We start from the raw sequence: 16,025 nt of genomic DNA on the forward strand, positions 1-16,025 counted from the left end.
TCAAATATGGAACCATGATGGCTTTTCATAGTCAGAAATGTAAGATTCCTCCTTCTTTGTAGAAGAAATATAAAATGGTGTCTAAAATTTGTGAGCAAATGTATTGAGCAAGCAAATCAGAATATATTCCCAACTAACTAGTGTTAAGGGACATAAGATATCATCCAACCAGCCAATATACCACAATGATGACATGGAATAGCCTTCTAGATAGAAAATTAACCAGCTAAACATAAGCAAATGTTGCTAACAGATGATGAAAATAGATTGGTTGGGTTTAAAGAACAGTGAATTAAGTTCAGTGGAGCATCCTTGCCTCTATTCTCCAACCCATTGTTTGTGGACCTAGAAAAAATATATTTTATTGTCTAAACAAGGAAGGATGAATGGAATTAATCCTAAGGGTGGGAAGAGACTGTAGAGATCAAGTGTCTCTCCTTACACAAATGAAAGCTCTTTGGGATTCTTGATGATTCTTGCTTTATGCTCAAAATCTGGTCAAAGTATAATGTTATCTCTCAGTTTTGAGCACAGGATTATAACTTTAAAAGCCCAAAAAGCCATTAGATGATCCATTGTATTTCTGGCCTGGGATGCTTGAAGCACAGGAAAAATGTGGTTTGCATAGAACAGGGTGACAAAAGCATTTCAGAGACAGAACATTAGGGGGGGGGAGAAACCTACTTGCTTTTCAGGACTGGTGAAATGAAAATGCAAAACAAAACAAGGGACTTGCATGATACAATCAAAATTGATACCATGTATAATTGATCATTCTATAATTAAAGCTCAAAAACTCTGCTGAATATTAAATCAAAAACATTTGTCCAGTATGACTTCAACATACACATTCTTTCTAACCAGAGGTATAATGTGGAATTGTCCAATGAATGATAATGGTATAGTGATTTTCAAAAACAAGGAAAAAATTATCCCATATTCTGTTATCCTAAAATTTAGCAATTTTAACTATTGGGAAAATGTAAAAAAAAATTGCAAGATCCTACAGCTTAATACTGTGGGAAAATGCCTGATATTTTCTTCAACAATTCCCAAAACATTTATAGATGGAAAAAGTTACATTGACTGACAATGAGCTCAGTCTAACCTAACTTGCCAAGAAATCTGCATAGAACATAATAGAAGAGAGCAATTATTTTACATTCAAATAATATCTTAATGCAACAAAGCCTCTGGCTGATTAGACGTATTTAGAGTTTTTGTAGATACTATCAAATTTCCCCCGAGACTTGTGTTTCCTAGGTTCATAAATGCATGGTATTCATCTTAAATCATTCCCCGAGGCAAGTAATATTTTCCTTTCTTTTTCCTAAAATATAAATTAGCTGCAAATTAATCAGGCTAACAAAAGAATATGAAAAATTAGACAAGCAAGAGGATAATATATGTATAATCAAATCATAGACCAGTATCTGTATGAGTTTAGGCACGCTTCCTTCATCGACCTAAACTACAATGTGATAAAAGGAAAATGAGCATTCCTTTCATCTGAAAGAGTTTCTGAGAGAAGTTTACTTTTACATTCTCTAAATCTAATATTTATTTAATGAGTTATTGATTCTGTTTGAGAGAAAATATAATCCAGCATGACACTGGACCCTCTCTCTAATTGTGAAATAGTCTCCTGTGAAATTCATATAATTCTGAGGTAGATACATTTAAAATTAGATTAAAAAATACCGGAGCTCTATACAGTATCTTCTTTTACAACTTTCTGTCATTTTCCAGAGATGCAGTATCTAACCTTCACATAAACATTTAAAGAGTATATATGGCTGTTCAAACTGAACAACACAACTCTAGGCGGCTTAGAAAAAGAATATATTATATGATTTATAGGACAATACTATAAAAAGACATGAAGATTTGAAAGAATGGCATAAACAGACCCCCCCCCCTTAAAATAGCTTTATAGGGCAGGGGTCTCCAAACTTGGCAACTTTTTAAGACTTGTGGACTTCAACTCCCAGAATTCCCCAGCCAGCATTCTGGGAATTCTGGGAACTAAAGTCCACAAGTCTTAAAGTTGCCAAGTTTGGAGACCTCTGTCATAGTGAAACACGGCTTTTCATTTTTAGAAATGAAATTATCATTTTTCTTCACCTCTGTCTGTGTCAAGAGTTCGTCTCAGCCTTCTCTTATAAAGCTCATATTTCAGGAGAAAAGCTTAGAGAACCCTTCTCCCACACTGCTTTCCCAATTGTCCCAAAGCTCACTATCCTAGGATTGCTCATAAAGCCCTAAAGGCAAGCTTGTTCAGCATTTTTTTTGTTACACAATACATAATTACACTTTAGAATCTGCTTGTATAAGAATTGGGCCTGGCTACCAGTTGGGCTGGCTTCAAGAAAAGGGTTGGACAATTCACAGAAGACATGGGAATCAATGACCCTTAGCTTTGATGGCAGTGTGACAGCTTCTGAAGGCCATCTCCTGGGAGAGCTGTGGGCGTCCTTGTGTTGTTTGGTTAGCCATTGTGAGAACAGATTTCTGAGCTAATTGATGAGGGGCTCAATAGAGCAGAGCATTGTTTATGTTCTTAAGTGCTAAAGGTTTTCAGCTGGGTACTCTTGGTATGCAAAACAAAGAAAAACAAGTGACAATAAGCCATACATAATTGTGGCAACAGCTGATCTTCTGAATTATTTGTCAGTCTCAGTATTGTTTGCCTGAATGAATATATTCTTGCCTTCTTGTCAAGAACAAGGTAGACTTCTCATTAAGATTTTGATTTAGTAATTCAGTGCAAAATGGTGACTCAAACTACTTCCTGTTCAAAATAACCATCTCAACAATTATAGTCTGTCTTGCAGCTTAACTAGAGGTGATTTTTGAGGACAATAAAATATTGAGAGGTGTAAGTGTCTTTTAGTTAAGTTCCATAATCGAGACAGGGTAGATTTGGTCCACTGGTTTGCCATTTATAATATATGCCCTGAGTCACTGGGAGTTGGCGGCATATGCATTTAATATATTAGTAGACTTGATGGTTTAGACTAGATTATTATTAATTGTACATTTAAGATCAGTTTCCTTAATCTCCATAATATTTCTACATATCTTTTACTTAGGACTTCAAACAGGCCACAGAAAAGAATAGCAAATGGAGCTAACTTCGTACGTTGTAGTTAAAAAATAAATATGGAAATATGTGAATTTGTGTGCCTTTGGTGATGTGCAACAGATTGTGTAGATGCACAGTATACATAATGCTGTTTCTTCTTTTCTTAAAGATATTATGTTCTTCCAATCACATAAAGATATCAATGAGCACAAAAATTATTTGCAAACAAGCAAAACACTTTCAATAAAGCTGGTAGAAAAAACTCTTTGAAATGGAAAAAATATTCAAGGCGAAGATAGCAGAATAGCCTGAAATATCTGCCATGCATCAGTTCAGGCATACTAATTATTCCCATCAATAAGAATACCTACTTCATACCCCTGAAAAGGAATAACATATCAGACAGAAAACCATGTTTGGAAAAAAATTAATATTATTCAACATGTTTGACTTAAATATTTCCACATAACAAAAGTGTTATTTTCAAGTCACCAGCTATATTACTTATATACATATGTCCAGAGTTAACAAAAAAATTATGAGATGTCCTATCAAAAGCAGTGATTTTTTTTCCTTTTTTTGGAAAATAGAAAGTACTAGTCTTATAATACACAAAATATAAATTATATGTACAGATAGTTTTTTTTTTCTGGAACCGAGAAACAAATTAAAAGCAATAATATTTTCATAAAGATATAACATGTCTACATTACATTAAAATGAATCAATACTGATTTTGAAATGTTCATCTAAAGTTGAAAACTTTATAAACACTTCTTGAAACTGGAATTATTATTTACAAAATATACTCATCAGCCACACAGAGGCTTAAATATCTGTATATATACACACACACATATATATAACATATAAAGAAATTTTAAAATTTCTAAGTAAAATTAAGCAAGATCTTTCTGTCTTTGGAATGACTAAAACAGAACATACGCTTTGTTCCAATGTGGGTGTTTTGATATGATTATACCTCTTCCAAATAAATGGGACCTTTCAGAGTAATACTGAAAAAGCCTAGGTAGTCTTTAAACATTTTATAACTGTCAAGACAAATTGATGACAATAGTAACAAGAACTTCTAATCTGGAGCTATCTTTCAGAATGACTGTGCTGTAACGTAACCTGCAGCTGATTTGGTCTTCTTAAGGGAATATATAGTCTTATAAGTCCTACCGTCTTGAATATATGGCTTATATTTTTATGGTTATTCAGCAAAAGGTTTTTCTGCTGAAAGATCTATATGAAAATATATGTGTTTATCATTTACCTCATGGAATCTCAGTTGTTAAGTGTTCATTTGAATTATTGCTGAGTTTAAAGCTGAGAAATAATAACAGTCATCAAACAAAATGAATACGCGCTATCATCCTGACATATCTGCAACACCAATTAATGGTCTAAAACAGCCTTAGATCATGTACTATCTGCGCTGTCTACGGCACCCATAAGATTTTATTTGTTTTAAATACTCAAGACATCCTCATGATTGACAGAACATCCTGAAGGCCTATTTCAGATTCACTCTTCACTGATTTCAAGGTCTGGGTGTATTTCTGTTTTAGAGAATACACTTATGGTGGAATGAAAAAAGATAAACAAGTTCCATCTACCTGAGATCACTGATTGTAGACAATACAGCAAAGTTTATCGGATGTTTCTCAAATATTCTATATGCTTACAAAAGACAGAAATTCATTTAGGTGTTTCATCATATTTAAAAAGCTATATCATCCTTATTATTTGCAATATGCTTTAATAGTAAAAATCCACAGATGACTATTTTTAGAAGAAAAAAAAAATTCTAGTCCTGAAAGCATTTGGAGCTTTCATCTTATAGTCATCAAAAAATATTGGTTATACTCTGCCACTCATTTGAAGATTCTTGAACAACTTCTTCCAAATTCAGAGCACGATTAATGTCTTCGCCTTCCTGTCCTTGATGACTGGTTGATTCTTGCACTGCACCTATCATAATAAAAAGATAAAGAAGAGTAAGAGAGATGGCATAAAGCCTTCAGGCAAACAGCAGAAAATTAAATCTGAAAGATATTTTACTGACTACACAGCAATGATTTGCAAAGGGGAGGGTCTGAAAAAAGGAAATATAAGAATAAGAGCCTGGGAGTAAGGGAAATTAGTGAGGTTTGTTTTGAGTAAATACCTATCATAATTTTAATTTAAAGGATATTCATTTTCAAAGGGGTGCTCATCACTTTTCTTTACTGCTATCATTTTGACACAGAGCACTACATGCGGTTCAAGTCTGTGGTATGTCCGTTTCTTTTAACAGAGTAGTTTGTTCAGAAAAATCAATATTTAATTTATGTCTATTAAAATTTATGTGTCAGTCCTCAAAGGTAATGGAACTCTACATGCATAAATACTTTTTTGTGATTAAGAAAGTAACATAGAGAAGTTGTCATCCATACATTCTACTTTCCAACCTCGTCATTTAATGCAGTTTCTGCAGCTGTATTCATTCACAATATAGCCATCAAAATTGCACGATGAATACAAATCCAAAGAAATTTCACAAATAGAAAGAAAAAAGACCGAATATATTTTTTTATTTGTTATGTCTCTTAGAGGTATACCAGAGAAGAATGGCTGCTTTTCTTTTAGCAAACCAGATGTATTGCAAATCATAGGTCTACTTACAATATAATCAAGTTTCTAAAGTATAGCCACTGGGTTTTTAACATTATTGTGACATCAATTAAATATGCAGTGTTTTACTTCATGTCAACATACTCTCTAGAAAAGAAAAGGGCCTTCTTGTTCATTACAGGTAGTCCTCGCTTAACCACAGTAATTGGGATTGGAATTCCCATTGCTAATGGTGTAGTCATAAAGTGGTATCACATGACCATAGCATTAAGCATTGGCAAGCCTGTAAGTTCTTACTGATGCCATTAAGTGAGCATCATGGGTATTAGGCAAGGACCTCATATGGCCACAACTTGCGACTTCCTGCAGACTTCTCAAAAAGTCAAGGGAAAGCCAGTGAGAAATCTCAAGTCCCCTACGGCTCACAAGCAGGCAGGCAGGAGGGCTAGTACTATGGAAGAGGGGTGGGGTGCTCCAGTGAGTGCTCCCCAAATGGGGAGAGGGTGCTGTGGTGAGGGTGTGAGTCCGTGTGGGCTGGGGAGGGGGTGTTGTGGTGAGAGGCAAGTGCATGCAAGCCAGGGAGGATGTGGATGGACAGGCTGGCAAGGGAAGGGTGCTAACATGAAATCCCTGGGATTCGGTACTCCGTAGCAAAGATGTTCGGGAGAAAATTGGTGGGAACAACTAGCAACCTTCCCTGCTGGCATCCCCATTTACTTTGCTTGTGAGCTGGCAGGGAAGGTTCCAAATGATATTCATATGACCACAGGATGCCACACCTATCAAAAGTATGAAACAATTGCCAAGCATCACGTGACGGCAGGGGTGCTGGGACAGCCAAACCTTTGAGAACCAGTGGTAAATACCACTCCTTTAGCACCATCATAATTTCAAAAGGTCACTGAATGAACAGTTGTTAACCAAGGACTCCTATAATAGGACTTATACAAAAGGAAAAGCAGACTTATTCTCCTTTGAAGACGAATAATTTATAAATTAAACTTGCATGCATCATATTTATATAAAAGATGATGCATGCAGGTTTGGGAGTTTGTGATTTCATCTTATTGACTCAGTGATGCTTTCCTGATAATTAACTCTTGGCCTTCCTAGAGATCCCCGAATAAATGGGAAAGCAAGACTTGCTCCAGAATCTATCATATATAAGCAAAGCAAATAGATTGCCTCACATCTTCATCTCTAATAGCCAATACACGTATTGATCAAAAAGCCACTATTTTCAACTCCATTTTAAACTGCTGTAGAAATCATTTTATTGTAATAAGTACAATGTGGTCTGGTAAATTTGAGTTGGATTGGGTAGTAATTGCAATGCTAAAGACAGTTGTTAGATATAGCCTTAAGATCAAAAAAGAACAAAAAACATTGAGCGATAATAATTTACTAGTCCAGAAGGCCAATAGGTTCCCACAAGATTATAGAAGGTGAGAAGATCAAATCCTTCCTAAAAAAGGCCACTTGCAGAGCATCTGAAAATGTCAGGGAGAAATTTTGTCATCAGTCTCTATAAACCCTTGCTTAACTCTTGAATGAAGACAGAGGTACTGTAGGTTTGAAAATAGAATAGCACATACAATATGGGTTTAAAGCAGAGGTCCCCAACCTTTTCAGCACCAGGGACCGGTTCCGTGGAGAGCATTTTTTTCTGCGGACCAGAGGGAGTTTGGTTTCATGTACTGCCCTGCTCAGGGGTGGGGCGATGCTAGTGCCAGCGGGATGCTCAGGGGGCAGGGTGACGCTAGCGCTGGCAGGACGCTCAGGGGTGGGGCGACGCTAGCACCGGTGGGACGCTTGGGGCAGGGTGGTGCTAGCGCAGGTGGGACGTTCGGGGCAGGGTGGCGCTAGCGCTGGCGGTATGCTTGCCACAGCACAAGTGGGGGGTGAATGCACGCACATGTGCGCGTGCAGTGGCCATCCCTTCACGTGGCCTGGTAGTGGAGACCCCTGGTTTAAAGTTCTATAATCTTTAGAGTAAAATCTTGAGTTTAGAAAAATGTTCTTGGCACAGTTTAATGATGTACCTTCCTGCCTTGGTATATCTACTTGGTAGATATCCCTTAACTCTGGCATATGGGACAGACAAGGATCCCACACCCTGAACATTTATTTAAATAGCAACAACAATCAGTTTACTNCAGTTTACTAGCAAATAAATGTCCTTATAAATGTGTGAATGGGATAAAGGGATTAACAAACTACTTTTGTTTTCTCAGCCTCAAGCATAGTTAATTGTATATAATTTTGAATATTTTCTCACTCCTAGCCTTAGATGATAAGCCAGTATTGCCGTTTGTTATTAAAATGTACCAAGAACATTTTTCCAAACTCAAGATTTTACTCTAAAAAATATAGAATATATTACAACTTTAAACCCATATTGTATGTGCCACTGTATTTTCAAACCTACCTTTGCCTTCATTCAAGAGTTAAAGCAGGATTTATAGAGATTGATGACCATATTTCTCCCAGTCTCTCTCAGATGCTCTGCAAGTGCCTTTAATCTGGATGGCTTTGATCTTCTCTTCTTCTATTATCTCCTGGGACCTTATTCTGCCTTATGGACTAGTTAGTTATTGTCCCTCAATGCTCTTCATCCTCTTCTGGTTTTCAGACTATGCCTCATAACTGTCTTTACCACTGCAATCACTGCCACTACTGTTGACTCCATTTTAAACTGTCAGTCATTTTTCCAGACCTCCATTCCAATTCTTACAGTTCTGTTTCGTGTTTTTTAAGGCTTCCCCCTTCATGTCAACCCAATCCAATAGCTTCTCCTTCTATCTCCTATGAAAGAACTATCTTATAAAAAATTAAAATAACATTTAAATTCATCTACTTGTTTTCTCCAAAGCAAGCAGAATTTGGCACCTAAATATTTCTTTGCATTGCAACGCAAAAGTCTGAATATGTGACAATTTGGCTGGGAGACATGGCTAATGCATCACACCCTATTTTCATTCTTGGGGCTCGCATTTTTGCCTTACATTTTATTTTTTCAGGCACAAAATGGGAAAACTTAAGAGTGTTCCAAAATGCTTTTTCAAATTCAAATACAGGACTGAAATAATTAATTTATGTATTAGTTAGATCAGGGGTCTTCAAACTTGGCGTAGAGTACATGATGGCTCCTCCTTCCAGCTTTAAAGCAACCACCATATGAAGTAGGATTCCTCAATACTTCTCAACAACTATGCCACGGGTATAACTGGCCTGGAATATAACTGTACTGCACAACTGAAAACATTTCTGCTCAATAAGCAACTGAATTACATTAATACCCCCTACCATGCATTATTCTAAAAATTAAGAGCCAGAGCACAAAGCCCAGTTCTTATAGTGCTTGGTACAATCCAAGAAAATTAGAAATGTTGAGTCTCTTCAGTATAATGCTATAAAATAAAGAGATATGTCAAACTTTCTCATAGCAAATATCACATTACCAGAATAGCCATGAGCCCGTTTCATATGAAGCTTCATGTTGCTTTTCTGGGTGAAGCCCATTGTACAGTAATCGCATTTGTACGGCCTTTCTCCTGTATGTTTTTTCATGTGAACTTGCAGTGCACTCTTCTGGTTAAAAGCTTTCTCACACAAGGTACACTGAAAGGGCCGCTCACCTTTGGTGAAGAAGCAGAGAAACAAGAACAGATGAATTGACACAAAGGTAAATAGCAACAAAGATTCCTTAAACTTCCCATTCCCTCAAACGTGACCTGAAAAGTATCTTTCTCACTTCATGTGAACTAAGCAATCATCTAGCCCAGGGGTAGGCAACCTTGGCTCTTTTATGACTCGTGGACTTCAACTCCCAGAATTCCTGAGCCAGCCATGGCTGGCTCAGGAATTCTGGGAGTTGAAGTCCACGAGTCATAAAAGAGCCAAGGTTGCCTACCCCTGAATTCTAGCCCATTACAAGCCACATGGGCTTAGGGCTTTTGGTCACAAATGTTCCAACAGTATGCTGGAAGTTGCTATGGGACAATAAAATGGCAAGCTGATTTTCTTAGCCTATATTCGTGCAAAATAACCATCATATTATTCAAACAAAAGTCACTTTAATAAATTCCTTAAGGGTCACCTATGCTAACATATTGAGGGGATGCAGCAATTCTACTTGAAAGTTAGCCTAGAAATATGACCCTCCCCAAATATCACAAAGTGGCTGAAGACTCTTATTTCTCTTTCACTACACATACTCCCCAGGCAACATGGCATTTTCTCCATTTGTTTTCAAATAATGTATCTGATTTGAGCATACTGCAGTTACAATAGAAATAATGTCAGACAGACAAATATCCATATGTGCAGTGTTTATGTTATATCCTCTACATATGTACAATGTTTATGTTATATCCTCTACCACTGCAGAGAAAATGGGAAGCCATCAAAGCAGGATACATAGAATATGGAGGAGAAAATCCAATTAAATAAGAGAGGTTCTGCAGCTCGTCAGAATTGGTTCCACCCTTCTGGACCCTTCTATCTTGAAGGGCAGCACCTACAGATGAGAACTGTCTTTCATGAAGAGGACAGCAGTGCAAGTAGATACCTTAAGTCAGTGGTTCTCAACCTGTGGGTCGGGACCCCATTTGGGGTCGATCGACCATTTCATGGGGGTCGCCAAGCAAGGCTGTCCGCCATTTTTTTTGTCTGCCATTTTTTTTGTCCGCCATTTTTTTCCCCTTTTCCCGCGGGTGCCTTACCTCCCTTGGGCTGGGCCAGCTGGTGGTCGGCCTGCTCCGTCTCTGCCGCTTGCCAGCTATGCCTCGGCCGGCACAGGGGGCGGAACCACGCATGCGCGGCGCTCCCAGGCAGGGAAAGTCCTCGACTTACGACCGGTTGGGTAGTCCTCGACTTACAACCGGTTTAGTCCTTGACTTACGACCGGTTTAGTCCTCGACGTACGACCGGTTTAGTCCTCGACTTACGACCGGTTGGGGTCGCGGCATTAAAAAGGTTGAGAACCACTGCCTTAGATACTTTGTCTAATATGTTATGTCTACAAGTCATGAATTGCAATCAGGGTGAGTTTTCTCAATATTAATAGCCTCAAAAATGCATGGTATTAAAAAAAAGAGGCTTCTTTGCCATTGGTGATTTAGATATAATTAGCAGAATGGTTAGAATCTAACCTCAAATACTGCAATGGGTATCACTCAGTACTGTTTAGTTACCTGTATGGATGCGACTATGTCTTTCCAATTGACTTGGTTTAGCAAAGGCTTTTTCACAAGTATCACATTTAAATACTCTTGGCTTTTGGGAACTCAGTGATGGTCCATCCTGATGCGTTTGCATATGCTCCTAATCAAAGACAAAATACATTTCATTTGGCACATTTTTTTTAATAACAGAAATATATTTGGAGGCGTGTTAATGTGGTTCCAGTTTCTACAACCCTCTATTCATTTTGCAGATCTGGCCCAGGGATGTTACATAACTCAGAGCGAAAGGACAATAAATGTGCAATGGCTCGTGGAATGCCACACTTCAAAGACAGACAGACTGCTATGTATGTCTAGTTTAATTAAAAGAAGGACTAGGGTTGACATAATAGCAATGTTCCAAATCTAAGGGGCTTCCACGAAGAAGAGGGGGTCAACCTATTCTGCAAAAAACTGAAGGCAGGACAAGAAGCAACAGATGGAAAGTAATCAAGGAGAGAACCAATCTAAGGAAATATTAATCAGTAGAATGGCTTGCCTTCAGAAGCTGTGAGTGCTCTAAGACTGGAGGTTTTTAAGAAAAGATTGGACAACCTGTCTGAAATGGTATAAGGCAGTGGTGGTGAACCTATGGCACGGGTGCCAGAAGCGGCACTCAGAGCCCTCTCTGTGGGCACGCGCACTGTCACCCCAGTCCTAGGTCTTCAGCTGGGTTTTATAAAACCTTTTTGGTTTAGGCCTCCGCCGCCGTGTGCAAAAAAAAAAAGGTTCAATCAGTCAATTTCAACTTCTCGCGGGGAAAAAAAAGATCTTGCAAAGTTGGAATTGATTGATTGAACTTTTTAGTCCCACCCAGTCTGCCGTTACCACCGCAGCCACGCCCACCCAATGGGCAACACCCACCCAATGGGCCACACCCACCCGGCACTCGACGATGCATAAGTGGGTTTTGGGTTGCAGTTTGGGCACTCAGTCTCTAAAAGGTTCGCCATCACTGGTATAAGGTTTCCTGCTTGAGCAGGGGGTTGGGCTAGAAGACTAGTCCCTTCCAACTCTGTTATTCTGCTATTTATAATTTCTATATATATTAGAAAGATAAGCACCACATGTGCCTAGATTCCAGATGTATAAAGAACTGCTTATTCATTTACATTCAAACATAACAGTTTCTAATTTTTATTCAAGCAAACTATGATTCAGAATGAAATATTTCTTTTTCTCTTCAAACTAAGATTTAGCATTCTGGATAACAAGTGGAATGTCCTGCTAATTCGTACTTAAAATAATGTTTAAGGTAACATAATAAAATAAAATATAACGATATTTATGATTGCAACATTAAATAAAATAGCAAAGCAAGAACACACAAGCAACTGGGCTAACACTTTTGAACACTTTGTCTTCATAAAATCTTTTTCAAGGTTTTAATGAAATACTAAAACACAGAGGTTAGGAAAATCAATGAAGGGCCATGGAATTGCATTGCCTGTACTGCCAAGAGGAACAAAATCCTTTCTGTAAAAAATGAGCACCTGGAAGGAAGTTTGCTCATTTGCTAGAAAAAGTGCTTCGCTCCAATTAATAGTTACCATGGAAGTACAGAGCTGAAGAATTGATAGTACAGCCCTCCATTTGAATAAATGCGAAAAATGGAAGCATGGATATTCCAACAATAAGATCAAACAAATCTGGAATCCTGAAGGCAGTGCAAAATTGAATTAAGTGTCAGGGTTGTGCAAAACCTTTAAAAAAGGTGTTCTGCACTATGCATGGCAGGGTGATATGCAAAGAGCTTATTTTTAAATTGTTCAAACAGACGCAAATGTGATGCTTTGGAAGCTGATCCCAGATATTGTTGAATTATTTTGTTCTGTTGTATAGAAAATGTTGCAAAACTTCTCCTTAGGTTTTCTATAGCAAGGCTTTTCAACCAGTGGTACGGGTACCACCTGTGGTACATTGGCACCTGGCAGGTGGTATGCGACCATCCTAGAAAAGTGGTAGCGGGGGAGGGGAATGAGCTGAACCGGTGGCAGCAACGCACAAGCCTGAGCGAGAGACGGCTGGAGCTGCAGGGCTGTCAGGGCTCAGCGGAAGCGCCAGGATCAGCACTTCTTCGGGGCTGTCAGGGCTCAGTGGAAGCGCCAGGATCAGCTCCAGGCTCCAGCTGAAGCTCGGCACTGATCCTGGCACTTCTGCTGAGCCCAGAAGAAGCGCCGATCAGCTGGAATGTTGCAGCATCTCCAGGGTCTTGTGATTTACATTCAGATGCTTGGCAACTGATTCATATTTATGACGGTCACAGTGTCCCAGGGTCATGTGAAGTGACCAAAACCTGCTGCAGCCACCCAGCAGACGGGGGGAATAAAAACCAAACACCCCCCACCCCACCCCCGCTGCCAATCCTCAACAGAAATGCTCACAATGAAAACCTCGGACAGGAGGAAGAGCGCTGCCGGGGGGCAGGCAGGTGTCTTGCTCGGCTGTGGCTTGGGGGGCACTTTTTTCAATGCCATTGTAACTTCAAACAGTCATTAAGCGAACTGTTGTAAGTCGAGGACTACCTGTACTTTTATCACTTTTTTCCTTTTGGGGGGGGTCATCAAATTTTTGACACCTTGCTAGGTGACTGGTGGTACTCGGATATTGCCATATCCTAAAAGTGGTACAATGGGTGAAAAAGGTTGAAAAGCCCTGTTCTATAGTTCTACCATGGTAAAGTTACTACAAATCATGGTAACACCCATTGACAAGTCCATGTTGTTTTCTTGACAGCAATAAGGTCGCCATTTCTTCTTTCCTTCTTCTGGGAGATGCCTTCAAGTCCCTACTTTTCCCAAATACCCTGATGTTACTTGGAAGTCTCCTATCCAACTAATAACCAGGCTCAACTGCTAAACTTCAGAGGCAAGACAAGACTGATCACAGGTTCCCATTATTTTTTTCCTTCATGGCATTTTCCTGCAAGTGCAAGGTCCTTCCCACCACCACCCTCGGATCAATCCAGTATTGGCTGCAACAGGAACTGTCCAACCAGCTTGTCACCCAAGCCTGGTATTGTGAGCTGAGACAGTGATCAGCCCAAAGTCCACCCAGCTGGCTTTTAAAATTTTTATTAAAACTGCTTAATTTCGTCTCGTACCTTAAGATGCGTGGCTCGTTTGAAGGCTTTATTGCAAATATGACAGACGTGGATTCTTTCTTTTCCATGAACTTCCTTACTGTGCTGCATTAGCATGGTGATCGAAGCAAACGTTTGACTACACTCAAAACAATGATGCACACGGGCCTCTTTTTCCATTTGAATACTTTTTGACGGAGTTGGAGAAACCTCACTCACCTGTAACAGGGACATAAAATACACAGGCAAATAATTATGGCAAATACAACACTTGTGAGAACATTTAATTGCCTTTTCAGATGTGATACAATTACATCTCAAGCGCTTAATTTTATTATACAGCTTTGACACATGTATTACCCCAATTCTTCCATGTAATAAGGGATTAGTAATCTTGTTAGCAACTTCCTGCAAGATACGTATATACATATGTGGATACAGATCACACATCACACATCAGTAACCTGGTAAAAGAATAAGGGTGTTTAATATTTTTTCACCCCAAATTAGGGATACTGATTTCTCCATGAATGTCTGTTTCATTATATGACAAGAGATTATTCTGCTATTAAATTATCCCTCGCACATTGACTAAGAAGGCAGGATCAGTTTATCAATCATAACAGGCAACTGCCTCTTCATCTTCTGTATAAACTTTTTTTAGGGTGTTTTTTTCCAGTTTCCCAATCAAGCCTACACTCCTGATATTATTATTATAAAATTATGATTATATTATATAGAATGGAGCTTCATATGCGAGCACAAGCACCCTCTGCTCAAGTGCCCTCCGTTTGCGGGAGTGGAGCTTCGCACGTACATGCGTGCTTGCCCATCACTCGCACAGCCCTGTTTCTTTGGGTATTAAAGTGATGTTAGCTTTAATAATAATAATAATAATAATAATAATAATAATAATAATAATAATAATAATAATAATAATAATAATAATAATAAAGTTGGAAGGGACCTTGGAGGTCATCGAGTCCAACCCCCTGCTTAGGCAGGAAACCCTATACCATTTCGGACAAATGGCTGTCCAGTCTCTTCTTAAAGACTTCCAGTGTTGGAGCATTCACCGCTTCTGGAGGCAGGTTGTTCCACTGGTTAATTGTTCTGTCAGGAGGTTTCTCCTTAGTTTTAGGTTGCTTCTCTCTTTGGTTAGTTTCCATCCATTACTTCTTGTCCTGCCTTCAGGCGCCTTGGAGAATAGCTTGACTCCCTCTTCTTTGTGGCAGCCCCTGAGATATTGGAACACTGCTATCATGTCCCCCCTCGTCCTTCTCTTCATTAGAGACTAGACATACCCAATTCCAGCAGCCGTTCTTTATATGTTTTAGCCTCCAGTCTCCTAATCATCTTTGTCCATGTATTTGGCATTTTAGCCTCTAAAAGTACTTCATCACATAGTTATTTCATTATTGGACTTAGAGTGTCTTGTAGACATTTATAAAACTCTGTGGTAATCCGTCGGGACCTGGAGTCTTATCATTTCTTTTTGTCTTTTTATAGCCTCTGTCATCTCCATCATTGATAATTTTTTCATTTAAAATGTTTTGTATATTCTCTGGGATTTTTGGTAAATCTGCTTTTTTAATATAGTGCTTTATTTTTTCTTGAGAAGTTTCCTCTGTATCGTAAAGTGTCTCATAAAAGTCTTTAATTATTTTTTTAATTATATCATTTCTTTAACTGTAAATCTCCTTTTGAGCCTTGCAGTTCATTTATCAAGTTTCTTTTTTCGGTTTGTATGCTAACCACCTCCCCGGTTTATTAGCATTTTCAAAAAAAAATTCTGTTTGGCCCTTTTGATTTGTTCCGCCAATTTTTTCGGCCTCTGCTAGATTTATTTTATGTTTTATTAGTTCCATTTGTTTTTTAAGCGTTTTCTTTTGTGGATCTATTTGTAGTTCTGATTCTAATTTCATAAATTCTTCCTTTAGCTTTAACTGTTGTTTTTTTTTTCTTTATTCTTTTTCGCTATGTAGGGTTTCAAACAGGCCATGGCTTGGTAGTG

At 38.5% G+C, this 16,025-nt stretch overlaps 1 protein-coding gene across 1 annotated transcript in view; it reads right to left on the minus strand.

The window, feature by feature from the left end:
* Window positions 1-3,515: 3,515 nt before the first annotated feature.
* The window catches only part of ZNF236 (zinc finger protein 236), a 58,767-nt gene continuing 46,257 nt past the window's right edge, over window positions 3,516-16,025 (minus strand). The window contains 4 exon segments of the mRNA XM_015813540.1: window positions 3,516-5,062; window positions 9,166-9,342; window positions 10,900-11,029; window positions 14,033-14,230. Coding sequence (XP_015669026.1) covers window positions 4,938-5,062; window positions 9,166-9,342; window positions 10,900-11,029; window positions 14,033-14,230 — 630 coding nt within the window. The 3' untranslated portion in view covers window positions 3,516-4,937.

Source organism: Protobothrops mucrosquamatus, unplaced genomic scaffold (genome assembly GCF_001527695.2).
Source record: "Protobothrops mucrosquamatus isolate PMUCROS unplaced genomic scaffold, P.Mucros_1.0 scaffold164, whole genome shotgun sequence".
NCBI classification, from domain to species: domain Eukaryota; kingdom Metazoa; phylum Chordata; class Lepidosauria; order Squamata; family Viperidae; genus Protobothrops; species Protobothrops mucrosquamatus.